The sequence below is a fragment of the Macrotis lagotis genome, chromosome 4 (assembly GCF_037893015.1).
Source record: "Macrotis lagotis isolate mMagLag1 chromosome 4, bilby.v1.9.chrom.fasta, whole genome shotgun sequence".
Classification (NCBI taxonomy): Eukaryota; Metazoa; Chordata; class Mammalia; order Peramelemorphia; family Peramelidae; genus Macrotis; species Macrotis lagotis.
Window position 1 is genome coordinate 125292814 of NC_133661.1, and position 20592 is coordinate 125313405.

At 34.9% G+C, this 20592-nt stretch overlaps 1 protein-coding gene across 2 annotated transcripts in view; it reads right to left on the minus strand.

Annotated features, from left to right (window-relative positions):
- TICRR (TOPBP1 interacting checkpoint and replication regulator) overlaps window positions 1-20592 on the minus strand; it is a 46609-nt gene that overhangs the window by 2484 nt on the left and 23533 nt on the right. For both annotated transcript variants that reach the window (XM_074234103.1, XM_074234104.1), the window contains exons 11-20: window positions 20510-20589; window positions 20082-20309; window positions 19545-19641; window positions 17674-17731; window positions 11331-11474; window positions 9137-9227; window positions 8686-8747; window positions 7608-7742; window positions 6886-7046; window positions 13-2230 (exon numbers count right to left, since the gene is read on the minus strand). In XM_074234103.1, the coding sequence (XP_074090204.1) occupies window positions 13-2230; window positions 6886-7046; window positions 7608-7742; window positions 8686-8747; window positions 9137-9227; window positions 11331-11474; window positions 17674-17731; window positions 19545-19641; window positions 20082-20309; window positions 20510-20589 (3274 nt within the window). The remainder of the gene's footprint in view (window positions 1-12; window positions 2231-6885; window positions 7047-7607; window positions 7743-8685; window positions 8748-9136; window positions 9228-11330; window positions 11475-17673; window positions 17732-19544; window positions 19642-20081; window positions 20310-20509; window positions 20590-20592) is intronic.

Below are 20592 nucleotides of genomic sequence, written 5' to 3' on the forward strand. Positions count from 1 at the left end.
GAATATATTTACCTGAAAAAAATACTTCATCATCCCCCATGGAGGAAGGTTGTCTTGTACTTCTGCTTGGAGATTTCCTTTCTTCCTTTGCTTCATCATCAGCAGAAATGACCTGATTCAATTTCTGGCTGCCACAAGATCTTCTCATTTGGTGTTCAGTTTCCTCCTTAGAGGAAAGTGGTCTTTTTCTAGAGAATAATCCAAATTGCCCCTTTGAAAAACTGTCCTCAGCTCTAGGCTCACAGTCACTGGAAGGTGACTGATCTGGAAGTTGAGATACTCCTTCAAGTTCAAAATCCCCCAAGACAGGAGTTTTGTTGATGCACTGCTCAAAAACTCTCTCCTTTCCCTCCTCTTCAGTACCAGATATATTTCCCAGGAGATCTGAACCTCTTTCATTTCTCCCACAAGAATTAATATTGCTGTCCACTGCCTTCTTTTTTCTTGGCCAGTCTTTGATTGTATCAGGAGTGGTCTTCCCTTTGTGCCTTGGAGATGGTGTCCAGGGAACCCAAACATCTGTTGGGGAGGGGGAGGTGGTGCTAGAAGGAATGTGAGTTGGAGTATAAGACTGACAGATATACATCTGCCCCCCACTCTTGCCTGGGGTAGTATGGGAGGAATGAAGACATGGAGGGGAGACATAAGCAGCTTCAAGTTGACTGGGCTTACTCTGGTACAACAAGGACCCAAAATCAGGAAAGTTCTCTCCTCCCAAAGATGTATCCACCTTTTTTTGGATTTCAGGATCAACAGAAATAGAGTCTACCCTCTTAATACGAAGTTTGGGAAGGCCAGTGGCTTGCATCTCCAGTTCAACCTCATAGGTGGGAGGACTAACAGAAATTACTTTCATATGGTCTTCTGAAAGTTGAGGCAAAACTTTTGGATCAGCTAGCCGTGCTGCAGCCTGTCTCTGTCTTCTGTCTGCAGTACGACGCAGGGCATAAGAAGGTACCAAAGGAGACTTGGGCTTAGCAGGTGGGGAAGCCAGCTCATTGGTTGAAGAAGGCTGTTCCTGAGTAAGAGCCATTTGTAATCCTTCAACTGGTCTTATACAAGTTTCTGAATTATCACTACTTTGGGTTTCTGTTGCATTCTGGGTAATGAGGAGAGGAGAGGATTTAAGCCATTCATACTCCTCATCACCTAAAAGATGAAAGTGCTCCTTGGGGGAAAATGGAGAAGAAAGGTTTACTATTTTCTGCTCCTTTTTAGGGGATAAGTCTATAGTTGCCATATCTCTTTGTTCAACTGTAGGACCATCAGAGATATTGACCTGATGAAGCGGTGAACTTCTTTCAGGGGTGGAACTGTTTTTATTCATATGTTGTTTCCTGATTTTTGCAGTTGGAGGGAGACCATTACTTGGTTCAGTTACATTTGAGCTCTTTTTGGGAGTTGAAATAAGATTACAGGCAAGAGGTCTGACTGTCATATTTGGTGATTTCTGTAGTATACTCCAATCAAATTCTCCAGGTCCAGTAGGAGAAAGAGAATCCACAAAAGATTTCTTAGTTGGAGTCTTTATTGAAACATCATGTGGTGGAGAACTAAATAGTTTTTTTTTCTGGGAAGAAACAGGTGGTGTGAATACAGCAACCATATTCCCTGATCCTTTTATGTTTTGAGTAGTTTTATCTTTTAATTCCTTAATGTTTTCCCCTGGCTGAGAAACTGTCTGTATGAGAACATTTGAGTCTTGGTTTCTCTGACTTAGAGGTGTCACTGCAACTACTTGGTCAGATCTTCTTGGAGATGTAGAGGCTGATGGTTTCTGAGGTGTTTTCTGGGAGTGTTTACTGGGAGTCAAATAGTTAGTATTAGTGATCTGGAGAGAAAATGGGAACTGAACTCTGGGACATGAAACACTGGCTAGACTGGAATTCCTCTGAAGTGACCAAGGAGGAGTTTCTAAAAGTTCAGGTGTCTGACTTCTTTGCCTTTTGGGAGTTCTTAACTCCATCTTTTCAAGAGGAGAGGGGAATTCTTTTTGTAGGGAGCTTTCCTTCTGAGGGATTACTTTTGCCTCTGATAGTGATGTAACTTCTAAGTCAGATGAAAAGTCTTCTGTAGAATTCTTAAGAGTTATCTGATCTGTTGATGTATTTTTTGAGGTAGTTTTTCTTTGTTTTCTAGGAGTGTGATATGCCATCTGTGGTGTACGAGGCGATCTCCTTAGAATTCTGTTAGTGGGAGTCTGAGGTTCCTGGTCACTTTTCCTAGGAGTCTATAAAAAAAGTGACAATGATCATTTCAACTCAAATATTGTAACCAGTGTTTTTAAGCCAGGCAACTGATAAGCTTATGCCTTCAGTCCCATTAAGACCCATTTAAGAGAGTCACAGGATAAGAACACAGGAAAACTGGAGAAAGTAGAGGTTTTGACCTTTGGTTGTATCCAAATCTAAATCTATGGAGTTTTCTTTTCACAGTAACAATCAACTTTGACCATTTTCTTCTCCCAACATTTCTTAAATCTGACTGTCCTCAGCTCCAATTCTTCAGTCTAGTATTTGTAAGACTTAGCATTTTGGAGAGCAATCTGGAATTAGGCCTAAAGAGTTACTAAACTGTCCACACCCTTTGACCCAGCAATATCACTACTAGGTCTATTTCCAAGATGATTAGGGAAAAGGGAAAAGATCCTCCTATATATTCTAAAATATTTACAGAAGCTTTCTTTGTGGTGATAGGCAACTGCAGGGATATTTGTCAATAAGGGAATGGCTGAACAAGCTGTGGTATAAGATTGTGAAGGAATACTATTGTGTTTATAAGAAATGATGCATTTGTTGATTTCAGTTTTATTTTCGGTTTTTGCAAGGCAACGGGGTTAAAAGCCTTGCCGAAGGTCACACACACAGCTAAGTAAGTATTAAGTGTTTGATACTGGATTTGAACTCAGGTCCTCCTGATCCAGGGTCAGTCCTCTTATCCACTGAACCACCTAGCTGCCCCTGAATTTGTTGATTTTAGAAACACATGGGCAGACAGGCAAAAATAACAAAAAGCAAAATGAGCAGAAACACGATAGTGTGTATACAGCAACATTATTGTTTAAAGAACAACTTTGAGCGTCTAAGTCATTTTAACTATTATAAATACCCAAATTAACTACAAAGGATCTATGAAGGAAGACACTATCTGCATCCAGAGAAAGAATTGATAAATAGAAGCATGTATTAGAATGATTTTACACCCACGCAAAACACACATGTGCGTGTGCACTGAATGCTATGGAAGGGGTAAAGAATTTTAAAATGAAAACTTACCTTATCTTTTAAATACAAATAAAGTTATTAAGTATGTCATACATAGTAGACCTGTAGTTTCATGTGTAGTTTTTTTTTTGCAAGGCAAATGGGGTTAAGTGGCTTGCCCAAGGCCACACAGCTAGGTAATTATTAAGTGTCTGAGACCAGATTTGAACCCAGGTACTCCTGACTCCAGGGCTGGTGCTTTATCCACTGCTCCACCTAGCTGCCCCTATGTGTAATCTTTTTGAAACATTTTGTATAATGCAATTAAAAACAGGGCAGGTAGGTGGGCGCAGTGGATAGAGCACTGAGTTCAAATCTGACCTCAGACACTTAATAACTGCCTAGCTGTGTGACCTTGGGCAAGTCACTTAATCCCCATTGCCTTAAATAAATAAAATTTTTAAAAAAATTAGTGTAAAGCAATTAAAAATTTTCTCCAGCTGTTTTCTGTCATTTTACTTATAAACCATCCACTATCCAAATGAAACCTCCATTTCATACACAAGCCTACAGTTATTTCTCTGCTCACATGCTGTTCTAGCCAAGCATATTCTGCCAATCCAATATTCTGCTCCAATTGCATTTTATCTCTCTGCCTTTCCAAGATCAACCTCCAAAATATTTCCTAATTATTACTGTTATTATAAATACATTGATTCTCTCATCATCCTATTCAGATGCCTCATCCTGGTATCAAGGCAAACCTGTATTCTTGACCACTCGCTCCTTCTCAGTCTCTTTTGCTGGATCTTCATTCAGGTCCTGCTCAATAACCCTATAGGAATCTGTCTTAGACCATCTTTTCTTCTCCCTCTGCTATTTTACTTGACAATCTCATCAGCTCCCCCCATGGATTCAGATTATCATCTCTATAGAGATGATTTTCAAGTCTAATTAATCCAGCTATAACCTTGCTGCTGATGGCCTGTCTTGTATTCTCAAATGTCCCATAAGTTATCTTGAACACAATACATCCAAAACTGAACTATTAATTTCCCCCCCAAACCTTCCTTTTTTTAAATGTCCCTATTAGGGAAAAAGACTGGGAGGATTGTGAGGGTACTACCATCCTTCCAATCATTTGGATTTGCAATCTAGATGTCACCTTACACTCCTTTACTCTCTTATCCTTACATCCAATCTGTTGTCAAGACCTGTTTTACCTTCAGAACATCCAGAATATTGCAACAGATTGCTGGTACTCTTCCACTCAGAAGTCAAAACAATTTTCCTAAAGTGCAGGTCTGACCATGACCTCACCTATTCAATAAACTCCAGTGGCTCCCTATCATTGGGATCAAATATAAAATAAAAAATACCAAATAAAAGTCCTTTATAGCCTATCTCTTCCTGCCCCCACCATTTCTCCATTATTCTTCCATCTTACAAATCCTCCCTAGCCTCTTCCCCCCTTTCCCTTTCCTTATATACTTTGATTCACTGACATTAGCCTCCTTACTGTGTTCCTCAAACAAGACACTCAATCTCCTAACCCTGAATATTTTCACTGACTGTCCCTCATGCCTGGAATGCTCTTCCTCCTCATCTTTTATTCCTGGCTTCCCTAGCTTCCTTCAATTTCCAGCTAAACTCCTGCTTTCTACAAAAAGCTTTCTCTGATATCCCTTACTTATCATGCCTTTCCCCCTGTGGATTATTTTCAATTTTTCTTGTATATAGCTTGTTGGTAAAGAGTTGTTTTCACTTTTCCCCTTATTTTGTGAACTCTTTGCCTCTTGCCTTTCCTTGTACCCCCCCCCCCCCCAGCAATTAGTAGAGTACCTGATGCACTGTAGGCACTTTGCTTAATAAATTGACTGATCCACAAGCAGTGGAATTTTAACAAAAACTACAAGGAAACCTGGAAGTCAGTTTGACACAATACAAGTAGAGACCAGTACCTCCTATTATATACCAACATAAACTCCCAAAAGGTACAGACTTAAGACCTAAAAGGGGCAATCATAAACAAATTAGAGAAGCATGGAAGAAATTACCTTTCAGTTTTATAGATAGAGGAAGAATTAGTTCATGACTAAACAGAGGATAGAGGGGATCATGGAAGACAAAATAGAAAATTTTTGTCATAAAAAAATTAAAACCAATGCAGCTAAAATTAGAAGGGAAGCAAACAACTGGAAAATTGTTACAAGTTTCTCTGTTGAATCTCATTTCTGATATATATATATGTGTGTATATACACATATATATATATATAAAAATAATTGTTTAAAATTTATAAGAATAAGAGTCACTCTCCAATTAATAAATGGTTAAAAGATGTGAACAAGTAGTTTCTAAGGAAGAAATCTGAACTATCAAAAGTCATAAAGAAAAAAAGCTCCAAGCCATTAATAATTAGTGAAATGAACATTAAAAGCAACTCTGAGGTTATACCTCACACCCATTAGACTGGCAGAGCTTTCAAAAAGGAAAATAAAAAAATATTCAAGGAATCCCAGGAAAAACAAGACATAGTATCTGGAAGGCAATTTGGAATTAAACCTCAAAAGTTAATCAGTTGTGCATCTTTTGACCTAGTGACAGCATTACTAGAAATCAAAGAAAAAGGTAAATGTGATGGTAAAGAACTGGTATCTATCAATTGGCAAATGGCTTATTATACATAAATGTCACAGAGTATTACTACTATGCCATAAAAACAATTTTCAGAAAAACCTGGAAAGATTTGAATGAACTGAAAACGAATGAAGTGAGCAGAATTAGGAGAATAATTTATGCAACAATAATGTAAAGATAAACATTTTAAAAAACTTAAGAACCTTGATCAATTCAATGACCAATCATGATTTCAGAGGTCACATGATGAAGAATTAGAAGTATTCCTGACAGAGAGGTGATGGATGGACCCAAGGTGCAGTTTGAAGCATAATTTTGGAACATGGACAATGAGGGAAGTGGTTTTATTTGACTGCATATTTGTTATGGGAGTTTCTCTCATACCTTCCTCCCTCACAAAATAGTGATTGGGGAGATAGAAGGGAGAGAACACAGATTTCTGTATATTGAAAAAATAAGATTAAAGGGCGGCTAGGTGGTGCAGTAGATAGAGCACCAGCCTTGGAGTCAGGAGTACCTGGGTTCAAATCCGACCTCAAACACATAATAATTACCTAGCTGTGTGGCCTTGGGCAAGCCACTTAACCCCATTGCCTTGAAAAGATTAAAGGAAAAAAAGTGGCTATACCAGTGGAATTTGACTTCTGACAGGTCCTACCAACCTGGACAATCTTTGAGTACCGCCCCAGGAAATTAAATTGCCTCCCCCTCAAATATCAGCTTAGATCAGAGAGGATCATTTCTAGAGTGTGGACAACAAGGTAATAAATATTTTTGGTTCCAGCAGCTTATGAGTGGTTTGTGATATATACTGGTGGAAACAGAACCCATACTGATAAAATAACTCAATCATAAAATCTCGTATCTAGTTCAACCTCTAAAACATAAAACCTTGAATTATAAATAGATTGATTGCATGTGCTTATGTCTTGTATATTGTTTTATAGAACCCTTAATAAAGGCCTTATCTAATTCTTAATTTATCACTTTCATGAACAATATCCAACTTTGTACCTTATGATGGTTATTATAAGACATTTACCTGACAAATAATATGATTCTCAGAATCCACTGAGTTTTTGGGAGACTTTTTATTTTTTGTTTGGCGCAGTTCCTTTGTGGGAGTAGTCATCTCAGAAACTGCACCAAAAAGAAGCCTCTTGGGAGATCGTATCCCCTGAATTATAGGACATTCCTTAGTACCTAAAAAAATAAAGTGTAACAACATATCAGTGCTATGGTTCTTTCCCCAAACATTAAGACATCCAAATTATATAGAAAAAATGAAATTTAGCTAATTAGAAGATCTAATACATTGATGCTTTTATATATTTTGTTAAATATCTGCTACATGACCTGCCAACTTCAGTCCACATGAATACTGGGAAAAAAAACAAACCAAAAAACCTCTACAATCAACGTGCCTTTCATGAAAATGAAAGGGAGGAAAGGTGTGGATAATATAACATATATAAGATTTCACTCCTAATATGAGACTTGACTGCATAGTAAAAATTCTGAGTTATCACAAATGAATCTTTCTTGAATAAATGAAAGATGTCATGGATCACATGCTATATTTGTTCGAAATGTCTTGGTAGAAAGTTGCAAAAATTTTCCCACACACACGTAAAGTTCAGTGTGTTACATGCATATCATGTCCCTAACCAAGGCAAAAAAACTTCCAGACAAATTCAACATTTGCCCCCAAGCACTAAATGTTCCCCCTTCAAAACTGATTTTCTAAGTAATTATGTAAGTGACCTGATTCATCCTTTTGTCTCAAGTTTGCTTTCTGTATATTTCGAGGCTTTGGTTGTGAGATAGGGTAGAAAGAAGCAGAGTTTGTTCTCACAAATGACAGATGCTTAATGCGAGGGCTTCGTCTCAGACTCATTTCTAGAAAATCAAAATGATAGCTAAATTATTCAGGGAAAATATATCCTTGACATTTTCACACTAAACATAAGAATAAAATAATATTTGTGCACAATGAATAAAAGATGGAAATTCTAGACTAATCGCTAATTTAGTATTAAGATTTCTGAAATATTACCACAAATATACATAGTGCTTATAATGTGGTAGCATTGAGATATAAAGAAGTTACATAAAAACCAACATAACCATCATTTTTTTCATAACCATCAATTTTTTTTAAACTCCAAAGTACTTTACAGAAAAAGCAGGTTATATATCAGTTTTCATCTTGATTCTATTTCCATTTTGGCATTATTTTTCCAAAAATTGCCTTGGTAACTTTAAAGGTATGAGAGAATAATTTAGTCTACTGTTACAATCATGTAATGGCTAAGATTTCACTTAAGAGGTGACTGCCTTTCTAGAGTAAGGTATATGTTCATTCAAAAGAGCATTTATTAAATAAACTGAAGCATTCTTATTAAACCACATGATAAGTAAGATAGTCCTTTTCAAGTAGCTAGGTGGTTACCAGGGAGATTAAATCTATGCTGTATATTTTAGAGATCATAAATATGACTGATAAAAGTTACGCAGGGACAGATTTAAGATGAATATAATTAGAGCAGTCCTGAAATGGAATGGTCATTTCATGATAGGAAACCTCTGTCACAGGAAGTATTCAGCAGAAGTCAGAAGACCATGTTTATAACATGAGGAGATTCCTGTACTAAGTAGGTTATGAACTTTAAGGATTCTTTTAATTCATGCCCTTCCATCTCAAAAGTCTGAATTCCTACTGTAGGCCTGACACTATCATTACTTTCTATCAAATGCTTAATAATTCAGTATAAAATAGAAAGCTGGTGTACTAATCCTAAGGAAAAGCAAAAAGATTAAAACAAACTCCAAAAATACCCACCACATTCTTCTTTTACAGGGGATTCTTCAACAACATCAATGTCAGGGCCAGGATCAGAGGACCTTGAAATAAAAGGAAAATAGTGCATATGATTTTTATTTTATTTGACCAATGGAGGGGTTATCTTACTATTGATCTACTGGTACTCACCAGAGAATCCTTAAACTATTAAAACTTGAGACCCAGACAATTTCCAAACTAGGAGTACTAATAGCTAATCTGAACATGTTAGAAATCAGTCATCCACTTGGAAACCCAAGGGTTTATAATTCTCAATTATACAAATTCTGCTCACTGTTCTAATATCTAAACATGCCTCTACCTCTAAAGATACAGATCTAGCCTAGACAGACAAGACCTTAAGAAACAAGAGAAGGTAAAGTTAAGGTCATACTAAAATCAAAAAGGGTACAGAGTTGATAAAGCAGATAAATGTAACAATGCTACTTACCTGCCCTTAATTTGTCTTTGAAGTAATCTTCTAGACACCTGCTTATGCAATGGAGTTTCTGATACCCTCTTAGTTAGCAGTTTATGATAATCTAAATTATGAAATAAGAATTATAAGCTTTACAAACTGTATAATGGGCAAATATAAGCATTAAAAATAGTTGTCTAATTTCAAGTGGCCCATGATTTGATAAGGTAGATGGCTAGCCTAAATGACTGTTATACTAACTGGAATAAAAAGGATCCTAGTTCTTTTTAATTTAATTATTATGGGAGAAGGCTGTCTGGTCTGTCAACTCCAAAAAAGATAATGTATATAAAATTTTGTAGACTTTCACATAAAATATAATTTGTATTTGTTTCAGCAATGAGTGGGAAAGCAAGCATCTTGGATTGTTACATTTATCACTGACTTCTGAACTATTTTGTATTTAAATTTTTTTCCCTCCAATTTACAAAAATGAAAGCACTTACTCGAAAAGCTAAGAGATAAATAAATTAGAGTTTAAAAATGAAGGATTCGCACAAATACACAGCTTTGTATTGATCCTTAAGTGATGCTCCATCTACCCTTCAAGATTAGCTATTACTAGTTCTCTGCATCTACTTTTTAACTCTTGCCCCAATGGCCTGCTTTACTGTTCCTAAGAGTATTGTTACCTCTCCTTAGTTCATACAATATTCTTGCTGTCCTTTCTTTTCCATATTTTTAAGGCTCATCCTTTCCAAATCTAGCTCAAATCTCACCTTTTTTTCCCATGGAGATTATTTGAGCTATCCTAGCAGGTGGTCCTTTTCTTCTTTACTTATTGGCAGTACTACTACATGGCATCCTGTACTATTACTTTGTGTGTTTGTTTATGTGCATATATCCACATATCCATATAGTTGGCTCTGGGTTATCAGTACTTAACAACAATAATAACAGCAGCCAGCTTTTATAGAGTGGTTTAAGGTTCACAAAACACTTTATAAATGTTATCTCAAGTGATACTCACAAGCACCTGGAAGGCAAGTGTGATTATTATTCCAGACCAGGTTAAATGACTGCCTGGAGTCATCCAGCTGTCTCTGAGGTGGGACTCTAACTCAATTTCCTGACTTTAAGCTCACTGCTGTATTCATTGGGCCAAGTTGTTGCTACTGTTACAAAATAGTATTTTCAATCACATAATCTATTTTATATATAACCTCAAGGATAAAGTCAAAGACATTCTAATTTCCTTAAAACTGTATCAAATTCCAAATTTAAAATACAATGGAGTAAAAAATACTTGAAGAACTGATCAGTATTAAGATAGATTTTTTTTTTGCAAGGCAAATGAGGTTAAGTGGCTTGCCCAAGGCCACACAGCTAGGTAATTATTAAGTGTCTGAGACCAGATTTGAACCCAGGTACTCCTGACTCCAAGGCCAGTGCTTTATCCAGCCACCCCCATAATCTTGATTCTCAGTGGTGTGGGAAAGGGATCAGAGATGCTCCTCTAGGGCCAGGTCTAGCTTCCAGGGATAATTCTAAGAACTATTTAGCTTACTTGGGAACAATCTTTCTCTTAATTCAGCGGAATCAAGATTAGTAATTCTGAAAGCATAATTTTGCTAAGAAACTAAAGGGAAAATTAAATTACAAAAGTGGAGAAATAGGCAAGATTATAGAACAGAGATTATTATTTATTTTCAGCCTTATCTAAATTAGGTACACTAAAATCTAAGCTGTTCTTGTTCTTTGAAAGGTTGATTTTCAGTTAGATACTGCTGTTAGGAATGGTGAGATTTTTGTTACTTTTAGAATCTTTCTATAAGGAATTTACTGATCTTTCTAGCTTATGATTCTTCTGGACTTCAAGTCATCTTTTTTTGATTACAAATGCTTATTTGAATATTTCTGATTGTCCCTATGGTTTTGAACCATGGAAGTTTCATCCCTTTCCCTGTTCCTCCATTAACATTGCCCGAAGCATATTCCATGGCCAATCATTAAGGTTTGCTTGGAAAGCTTGTTTTCTTCACCTAATGTTAATGTTTTATGCTGGCCTATTAAGCCCAAGTGACTTTGGTTGCCAGCACCTTCACCCTATATTGACTACTTCTAACAGTCAGGAGCACCCTCTCAACTTTTAGGTAAGGCTGAGGGGACAATTATGATGGTTAATCCTTTCTCACTTGGGGCTATTTTATTTTGACACATACAATACCTGGAATCTCCTTAAGGCCTTCAACTTTGTATTTGAGTCCCTCAACTGCTGACACTGAATGACTTCGGGGCAATCTTTTCAAGGATCTTTTTGAAGGCGAAAGCATTTCTTGATTGAAAAGGTTTCTTCTAACCTTGGTCACTTCTGAAACCAACAAAAAAATGCTGATGATACCATTAATAAATATTATTTCTGAGACAAGAGAGATACTCAAAGCAGAAAGGTATTTTATTTAAAAAAAACACACCTAAAAATAAGGATATTAAAGTTGGATTATTTATATTATGAAGAATTTCTTTAAACATTTCTTTCTTTTGATAATTTAAAATGCTTACTGCCTATTTATAAACTAAATATATTTATTTTTCATAAACATTTCATTGTTTCTGAATTTAAGTCTAAATGTACTCTGAGGTTATGCAAAACACAAAGTAACACTGTGAAAAGATGAAAACAAAAACATTGAAATATATCAAGACTGAATATACTTTAAAGTCAAAAGTTCTTCAGTCTATATGGAATATTTAGCTAGTGGTAGTAATAGCTTTTAGTTAAGAAGATAAAGAATTCCTATCTCACTGTTTGTCAGAACACATCTTTAAAATGACAATGTTACCAAGAAATATATGGGAATAGATAAATTTTAACATTATCTTGTTTTTGGTAAACAAAATCAATGATGAGTCACACTTCACTCTTACAGTAAAACCATTCAATTACTAAAGTTAATATATATATATATATATATATATATATATATATATATATAAATATAATATATATATTTATCTCAAGACATGAGAATGGAAAATTCTAAGGGAGTAAAAAGGATCTTGTATCTTCTGTTCATCTCTGGGTATTTTATAGGGATTCCACAATTAAAATAGCAATTCTAAGTCATTCAAGTAAACCAAGGATTATGAGATTCACTACTACAGGAGAGAAGATGGGCTATTCTAAAGTAAGTCTCATAAGGATGTGTATCCATTAAGGGAAAGGGCAATGTATTATTTATCTCTGTGTGACAAAAATATCTATAATTGGAATACTATGATTAAGACAAGATATTTTGAGTTGGCAGGGACTAAAACAAAGATTAAAGGTGTATGTCTTTACTCCAACATACTCATTTTATAGATAAAGAAACCAAGGTCCAGAGATTTGTGTCTTGCTCAGTAACTTACCTAAAATAACACTGTTAAGTGGCAAAGCTAGGATTTGAACCTGTCTCCAAATCCCTCACATTTTCTACTACAGCACTTTGCTGACTAGTTGATAATAATCTCAACTTTGTCTTGGTTAGTAATTTATAATACTATGAAAGGAAAAATTAGAATTATCTCTATGAAAAGCTACCTTGCTAATAATTGCATGATAGTTTCATTCTGAAAGGAATATCTTTTTTGAGATGAAATGATAGTGGCTAAAATTTCCCTAAAGGAAAGAGTTCTCTCAGTCCTTTCTTTTTATGTAACACCAAAGAATTTTAAAGATAGGAGATCATAAGAGAATCTTCTGGGGTGTTTCTACTTTTAAACAATTCAAGGACTAAACCACATCAATGAATAAAAATGTATTTTTCTCTATATATAAATAGACAAAACATACACAAAATGGGAAACAGATGGTGTGTAGAAAAACAACTAGATTTACAGTCAGGGAGGCTTCTGCCACTCATTGACTATGTAACATTGGACACATCAAATTTTCTCTCTGGGCCTTGGTTTCCTCACCTGCATACTGAGAGCCTAGAGAAGATTATGTCTATGGTTCCTTCAAGGTCCTATGTGTAAACTTTAAAAAGATAATTAACAATAAAACAGCATGTGAGTGCCAAATGATGGTAGAAACAGTGAGCTCAGATGAGGGTAAGGTAATTTCAGGGGAAAGAATATTATGGATAGAAGAAATAAGCTTGTAACCACATTGTTCAGTGATGGGTTGAAAGAAAATGTTTGGTATGATGGCATGTACCTTTAATCCTTGCTACTAGAGAAATGGAGAGTGGTAGATCTTTTGAGCTCAGGAATGTGAACTCTCACAGAACTAAAGCTGATCTGATTTTCTGAACAAAATTAGTCACAAATCCTGTAAGGATTTTGTGTGATGGCTGTACTTCTAGCTTAGGCAAGAGAGACATTCAGGCTCTCTTAAAAATTATTTTGGTTGTTGAAGCAAAACCAAAACCAAAATCAAACACAAAATTGGAAAACTAAAAAGAAGCCGAACCAATTATGGAATGTGGAAGTAATTGTGTATTATAAGTAATTTAGAGAATCAATGGAGTACTTGTAATGAAGTGACATAGAACTAGAACCAAGAGAATATATATACCGCTTACTACATTAATTTAAATGATACTATTAAAAAACAGACCTACTATGATAAATTCTATGTATGATCTTAGTCCTAGGGAACTAATAAGGAAACACAACACATCTCATCAGAGAAAGGCATTACACATGTGGAACGAGGTTCTACATTATACAGATACAGTTGCTGTTGGCTTTGTTTATGTTTTTAGAACTATGGAGAGCTCAAAATTGGGGGTAAGGCTGTTGTTTAGTTATTTCAGGTGTTTCCAACTTTTTGTAATCTATTTGGGGTTTTCTTGGCAAAAATACTAGCATGTTTGCCATTTCCTCCTCCAGTTCATTTTATAGATGAGGCAAACAGGTTTCATTGGCTTATACAGGATCACATAGATAGCATCTGAGTTCACATTTAAACACATGGTGTTTAAAAACACTCTGGTGCTCTATCTACTGTGCCATCTAGCTTGCTTTGAGACAGTTAAGAAGAAAGGACTAATATATAAAAACCAAAGAATAAAACAGCAGCTTTTTTCTAAAGTGGCACTTAAAAAAAAAAATCACATCTATACACTTAATATCTGATAAAAATAAATGTTACTTGCATTTTGTAATGTTTCATGTGGCAGTAATAAGCTAATTGTATATCTGTGAGATCTTGTGTAGAAAAAAGTCATGGAAAAATAGTAATAATAATGAAAATAACACCTGGATTGGCATGGCTGATAGAAAGTTTGACTTGGCACAGGAAAACATGAGGTTCTGACACTGGCTTTGTGACCATTCAGTGAGTGCTCTGAGCAGAACAGTGATATCTGATTAATAGAAAAAGTTTTCCTTCATTTGGAAATTTTCCATATCAATGAAATCACAGGTCCAATCATTTTCTCTAATAATTGCTAACATTAATATAGTGTTTTAAGCTATATGTTACACATATTATTTCATTTGATCATTATGACAACACTGAAGTATGGCTACTATTGTTCTCATTTTACAAATAAGGAAACTGAGGTCAAGAGAGGATAAGTAATTTGTCTAAAGTTATATTCCAATGAATAAAAGCTTGATGCAGGATTCAATTTTAGGTCTTCCCGATTTCAAGTTTGGTACTCTATCCACTATACCAAGTAAGTGGAATATTCCCAATAAAACTATTTCAGGATGAAATCCTCTCAGGATTAAGAAATATTAAAGAAAGAACAAACTATTATTCTTAAACTATTTCTAGAAGAAAGCTCCTTGTATTCCAAACAGGTAGCTCACTCTCCTAACTTTTGACAATACTACTTTTACTGACTACTAAAAGGATAGTAGACTTTTTCCCCATCAGAAAAACCTTACATTCCAAAGAAGCTCATAAACCTCTTGTTTGATAAGACTATTTTTATTGACTAGGAGGATAGTAGAAGACCTTGCACATTCAGACATTATTTCATTTAGATAGACATAGAAGGTCATTATAAGTCTTTTTTTGATGTTCTCACCATCTGAATAGTGAGGTAATATTTTATGAAAATCTTTCATTTTTTTCTTGTTGCTGGGGTGGATTTTCAGGATCCAGTTAGGCCATATATTCTTGCTTGACTGTCAATTTGGGACAGTTCCTTGATCTTCACTACCACCTTTGTGGAACTTGGAGTGTGCCCTTTTCTCAAGAAAAGCCAAAATAAACTTTTTTTCTTTTTGCTCAGAGGAGTCTCTATATTTTTTAAGTGAATTTTTATCCCATACACAAATTATCCCTAAGATGAGTTTGTATAAGTTGTGCATGGGGGACAATTGAGAGGATTTGAAAGAGCAGAAAGGGAAGGGAAAATAGTAAAATGAGAAAGAGCATTTATTTCAATGTAAATAAAATAATATAACCACACCTTTCTGACTACTCTCCATCACATCCTTCTTCACTGTCTAGCCTACCTTATTTAGTTTAAGGCTGATTGGGCTACCTCTATAAGGTAGTTTTTAAAACTCTTCACAGGTAAAATCATTTTGATGAGAAGCAAAAAAAAAAAATCAACTAAGACTAGCACTCAGCTGGAACTGAATGAATATATTACCATAAACTCCAAGGATATTTCAGGAACCTATTGGTTCAATAGTTGAGCATTTGTATGTTCATTCACTGTAGACAACAAGATTTAGTTATGCATTGTCAGTAAAAAATATTTAAGGTAAATGCATAAGAATTTTTATGTGAATGTCAAATGAAATCAAGAATACAAAGTTACATGGATGAATTTTTTTATTACAAGGAGGAGACAAAATAAGAGGAAAGTGCACTAAGAATTTGTGTATCTAGCCCCCCTTCCCCCCAAGACTTGGTGATAACTCCAAAATCACTGTGTATTTGACTATTTGTAGAGAAATCTGAGAAGCATTCCCAACTTAAGTATTATAAGTTTGAGATCCCTTTAGGGAACAATTTTGGGTTCTTTCCTACATAACCATACATATTTATGCATCTTTACTATAATAGGAATAGGGAATATAAAAATATTCAATAGCATTTATATATTTCAAATTATTAAATAGTAATTACTCAAACTATTTGGTACTGGTTAAAAAATAGAAGAGTAGATCATTGGAACAGATTAGATAAAGAAGTATGAGAAATAATTCAAATTCAATAACCCAATAAATAAACTAGAAAAAAATTCCTTGAGGAACAAGAACAATATAAAAATTGGAGAGTCATTTGGGAGATGTTAATCTTAAATTAAACATCTTATAACATATATCACAATAAATTCAAATGGGGGGGCGGCTAGGTGGTGCAGTGGATAGAGCACCAGCTCTGGAGTCAGGAGTACCTGAGTTCAAATCCAGCCTCAGACACTTAATAATTACCTAGCTGTGTGGCCTTGGGCAAGCCACTTAACCCCATTGCCTTGCAAAAAACTTAAACAAACAAACAAATAAATAAATAAATAAATAAATTCAAATGGATTCATGGCCTGAACACAAAAGATCACGTCATTAAAAAAAAAAGAGAGCAAGAGAGAAGGGATAAGATTGGATATCTATCTTTTATAGTTTCAGCTAGGGGGGAAAATCAGTAACCAAACAAGAGATAGAGGAAACTACAAAAGATAAAATAGAGCTTTTGCACTAATGAAATTAATGCAATTTGGATAAGAGGGGAAACTACTAAGTGGAAAAAATCTTGCATCAAATATCACTGATATAGATCTGATCTCGAGAATTGCAGCATTCTTTTTGGTAGCAAAGAACTAGAAGATATCCATCATTTGGGAAATGGCTAAATAAAATGTCCTATGTGAAATCAGTAAGTGAACAATTTTTCACCAAAAGAGGACTTCCCTTTTATTTCACTATGAGTATAGAATATTCATATACTAGTAGACATGGTTGATGTGTTTGTTGGTTTTCCTGAACTTGTTTTCTTTTTTAGTCTTTGTTATAATGGAAGGCTCAAAGGATAAGGGAAGAGCAGAAGGATATATTTAGAAATAAACAATATAAAAATAATATAAAAAACTTTATTCAATAAATACAACAAAGTAATTTTATATATATACATACATATATGTATGTATATATATATATATAAAAGTTTTGCATTATGGACCAAAAAAAAAAAAACTGAAGAGAAGTTAGGGATGGCCATAGTCAAATCCTTATTGAACCTATTCTCACAGAGACAGAATGACAGAACTTTCCATGGTATGATGTTGCTCTCTTGTGGCCTCTTGTGATATAGATGCTAAAGATTTTATTTTGATACCTAATCCATTAATTCGATGAAATCAAAGCTGAAGGCTCCCCATTCTTGATTAAAGCTGACACTCCTGATCATTAATCTTAAAGAAGTTATGCTATGGATTTGTGCTGAAGATTCAAATGGTCCATGATGAAATTTTACCTCCATTATAAAATAGTACCAGACATCTGACTTCTCTTACCCAAAAGGCAAAAGTTAAATCTTAAATCCTACATAGTTCAACTGCCTGCAATATATAATTAACATGACTTTGCTAGTGCTCTACAAAGGAAACAAAGAAACATACCTTGAACCAAATCTTTTACTGGGAGTGGCAGTTTCTGATGACCAGGATGAAAGTTTTCCTGAAAGTTATAGAAAATCTGATAAAAATAATTTTCTGAATTCATTACTAACAAAAGTATGAAAGTTCCATGTGGATTAACAGGAGGGGCTGTTGTCATTGGGTTTTTCCTCCCTCTATCAAAATCACTCATATTAATTAGTCCTATTAGTTTTCAAGTTTTTCAAATATCATTTCCTGAGTTCATTAATTGATCACTTGAAAGCACCAGATTTACCCTAAATAATGGTCATAGTAATTTATCCTTTCACAGGGAACAATTGTCTGAAAAAGACTGCTCTCATTTTAATTCGCTATAACAGTAATGTTAACATGAGAAGTCACTTTTTATTCTGAGAGAAAAATCCTGATGCCCTGACTCTTTTTGATTTCTTCTTCAGAAGGTCTGTATAAGTGGCAACTGAAATGATAATGAATAATTTTGAAATTAATAGGTAGATCATATCTGCCAGAATTGAGGCCAGGTGAGGTCCCTTGGATCTGAATTTCATAAATACTAAGGAGCTAGGATATTTAAAATTTTTAACTTATTCACATTTAAAGTATACCACTCATCTTTTCAGGAATCTATACTAAGCAATTCCAAACACTAACTTAAAGAAATTCCACACTAAATTCAAGTGGTAAGTTATAAGCATCTAAAAACATAGAAAAGGTTACTAGTTTAAAGACTAATTTTCCTGGAGTTAGTTCTCCACATTTAATTCATTTAAGCTCTATCCAAAGAATTAATTTATTAAGAGAGAAAATTGTCAAATCTGTGTTTGGCTCTTTTTTTTTCTCTCCATGGAAACCTATCTTGAGTCCCAATTTCTATTTTTATTTATTTATTTAGATTTTTCAAGGCAATGGGATTAATTGGCTTGCCCAAGGCCACACAGCTAGGTAATTATTAAGTGCCTGAGGCCGCATTTGAACTCAGGTACTCTTGACTCCAGGGCCGGTGCTCAATCCACTGTGCCACCTAGCTGCCCTACTCCTGGATTTTTAAATGGCTTTTTGGTAGTAATAAAATCCAATTTCCCAGATGATTTTTTGTATATTTTAGAAAGATTATCAAAACTTTAATCTTTGCTCCCTGTACCTCCCTATTATACTATCTTTCGAATTTAATGTGGTCTTTAGCTTAATCAATTTATTTACTGATTTTAGTTATTGCCACTTTTACGTTTCTCTAATCCAAAAAAGAACTTTCAAATTGATTTTTTCATCCTAATTTGTTACATTTTCCCTATATCAAACCCTGGTTTGAGTACTTTTGGCCAGTTGTAAATCAGATAACAAATTTTCATCATTTAGTGTTCATGTTATCTTTTATATATACCCCTCTAAAAATTAATATTCAACAGACCTTTCCTTCTTATTGGAGACCTTGCCATTACTTATCTTTTAATTCCTTTTCAACTCATGAGATGATGTAGGGCAGCTAGGTGGCGCACTGGCCTTGGAGTCAGGAGGACCAGAGTTCAAATCCAGCCTCAAACACTTGACTACCTCTAGCTGTGTGATCTTGGGCAAGTCACTTAATCCCAATTGCCCCATATCCAGGACAATCTCCAGTTGTCCTGATACATATCTGGTCACTGGACCTAGATGGCTTTGGAGGAGAAAGTGAGGCTAATGACTTAGCATAGTACCCCCTCACTCAAATTCAATTCATATTCTTGTCATGGCATTACCTCCCTGATGTTGTGGTCTTCTTGAAAATGAAAGGTAAAACATTATGAGTTAATGTTCTAACTCAAAGCAGTTTGGAATAATCTTACAAGTGTAATTCCCTAATTTATTCTCTTTCTTCTTTGGGAATTCCTTACTTTTTTGGTAGCTCTCTTGGGAACCATGGGAATTTCAATTTGCCGAAGATTTTGTGCTGCTTCTGTCACACTCCTATGTCTTGTTAATGCATGTTTCCTATTTTTAAAAAAATGAGAAGTAGTTAGACAAATAACTGAAAAGGTTTCAGAACAGTTTAGCTATGGTCAAATAATAATATAAAAAATAAGCTAACAAAAATCAGTATAGTTTGTGTTCCTTTAGGATGACCCTTCTTGTAGACAAACAAAATAAGTATTTACAGAAGTAGTTTAATGTACATTTAAATTATTATGAAGTTGAGAAGAAAGTTAGTTCAAGAGTTGGGCTGAAAGGAACTTAGATGCACTCAGATATACATGGAAAAATATTGGAGAATTCCTGAATACCCTGTGGAATACAGAATATTGTAAGGTAACTTTAAGGATCTTGAATCATTGGTGTATATCATTCACAAGATTAGCTAAACACTATTCAGTCATTAGTAGGGAAAATAAAGATAAGACTATGGCTCTAATAAAACATTGGAATACTTTTACCTTTTCTTGGCTGATCGGCTTCGCAGATCCTCCAGTTGGTCAGATTCAGTGCTGACTGATACCGTGCTCTGAGTATGTGGCACAGAAAGGGTTGGTGATCCACTCTCCTGTGTCATAGAATCATCACTGAAGAAATCTGCAGGAAGGATGACAGCCAGCTTTTGGGGAATCACAAATCCCAGGCTATAGTAAAGATTTCCAAGTGTCTTTGGAATGGAATCAATATACCTGTAGAATAGATTGTTTAAATGCAAAACAAATTATAAATATTCTGCTCTTCTCTAAATCTCTTCCATTCAACATTAACTTCAATTTGCTAAACATTCTCCATTAAGTTTTAACACTCTCAAGTCTATGAATTCCATGGAATTCATACAGAAACTTTGACAAGATAGCTTTAAAACTAATTCATTGTCTATCAAACTTACAATCCCAAAATTTCCTCCAAAAACCCTGATAAGTATGCTGGGTCCTCAGTTAAACAAACTGCTCGAAGCAAGTCTGTCACCTG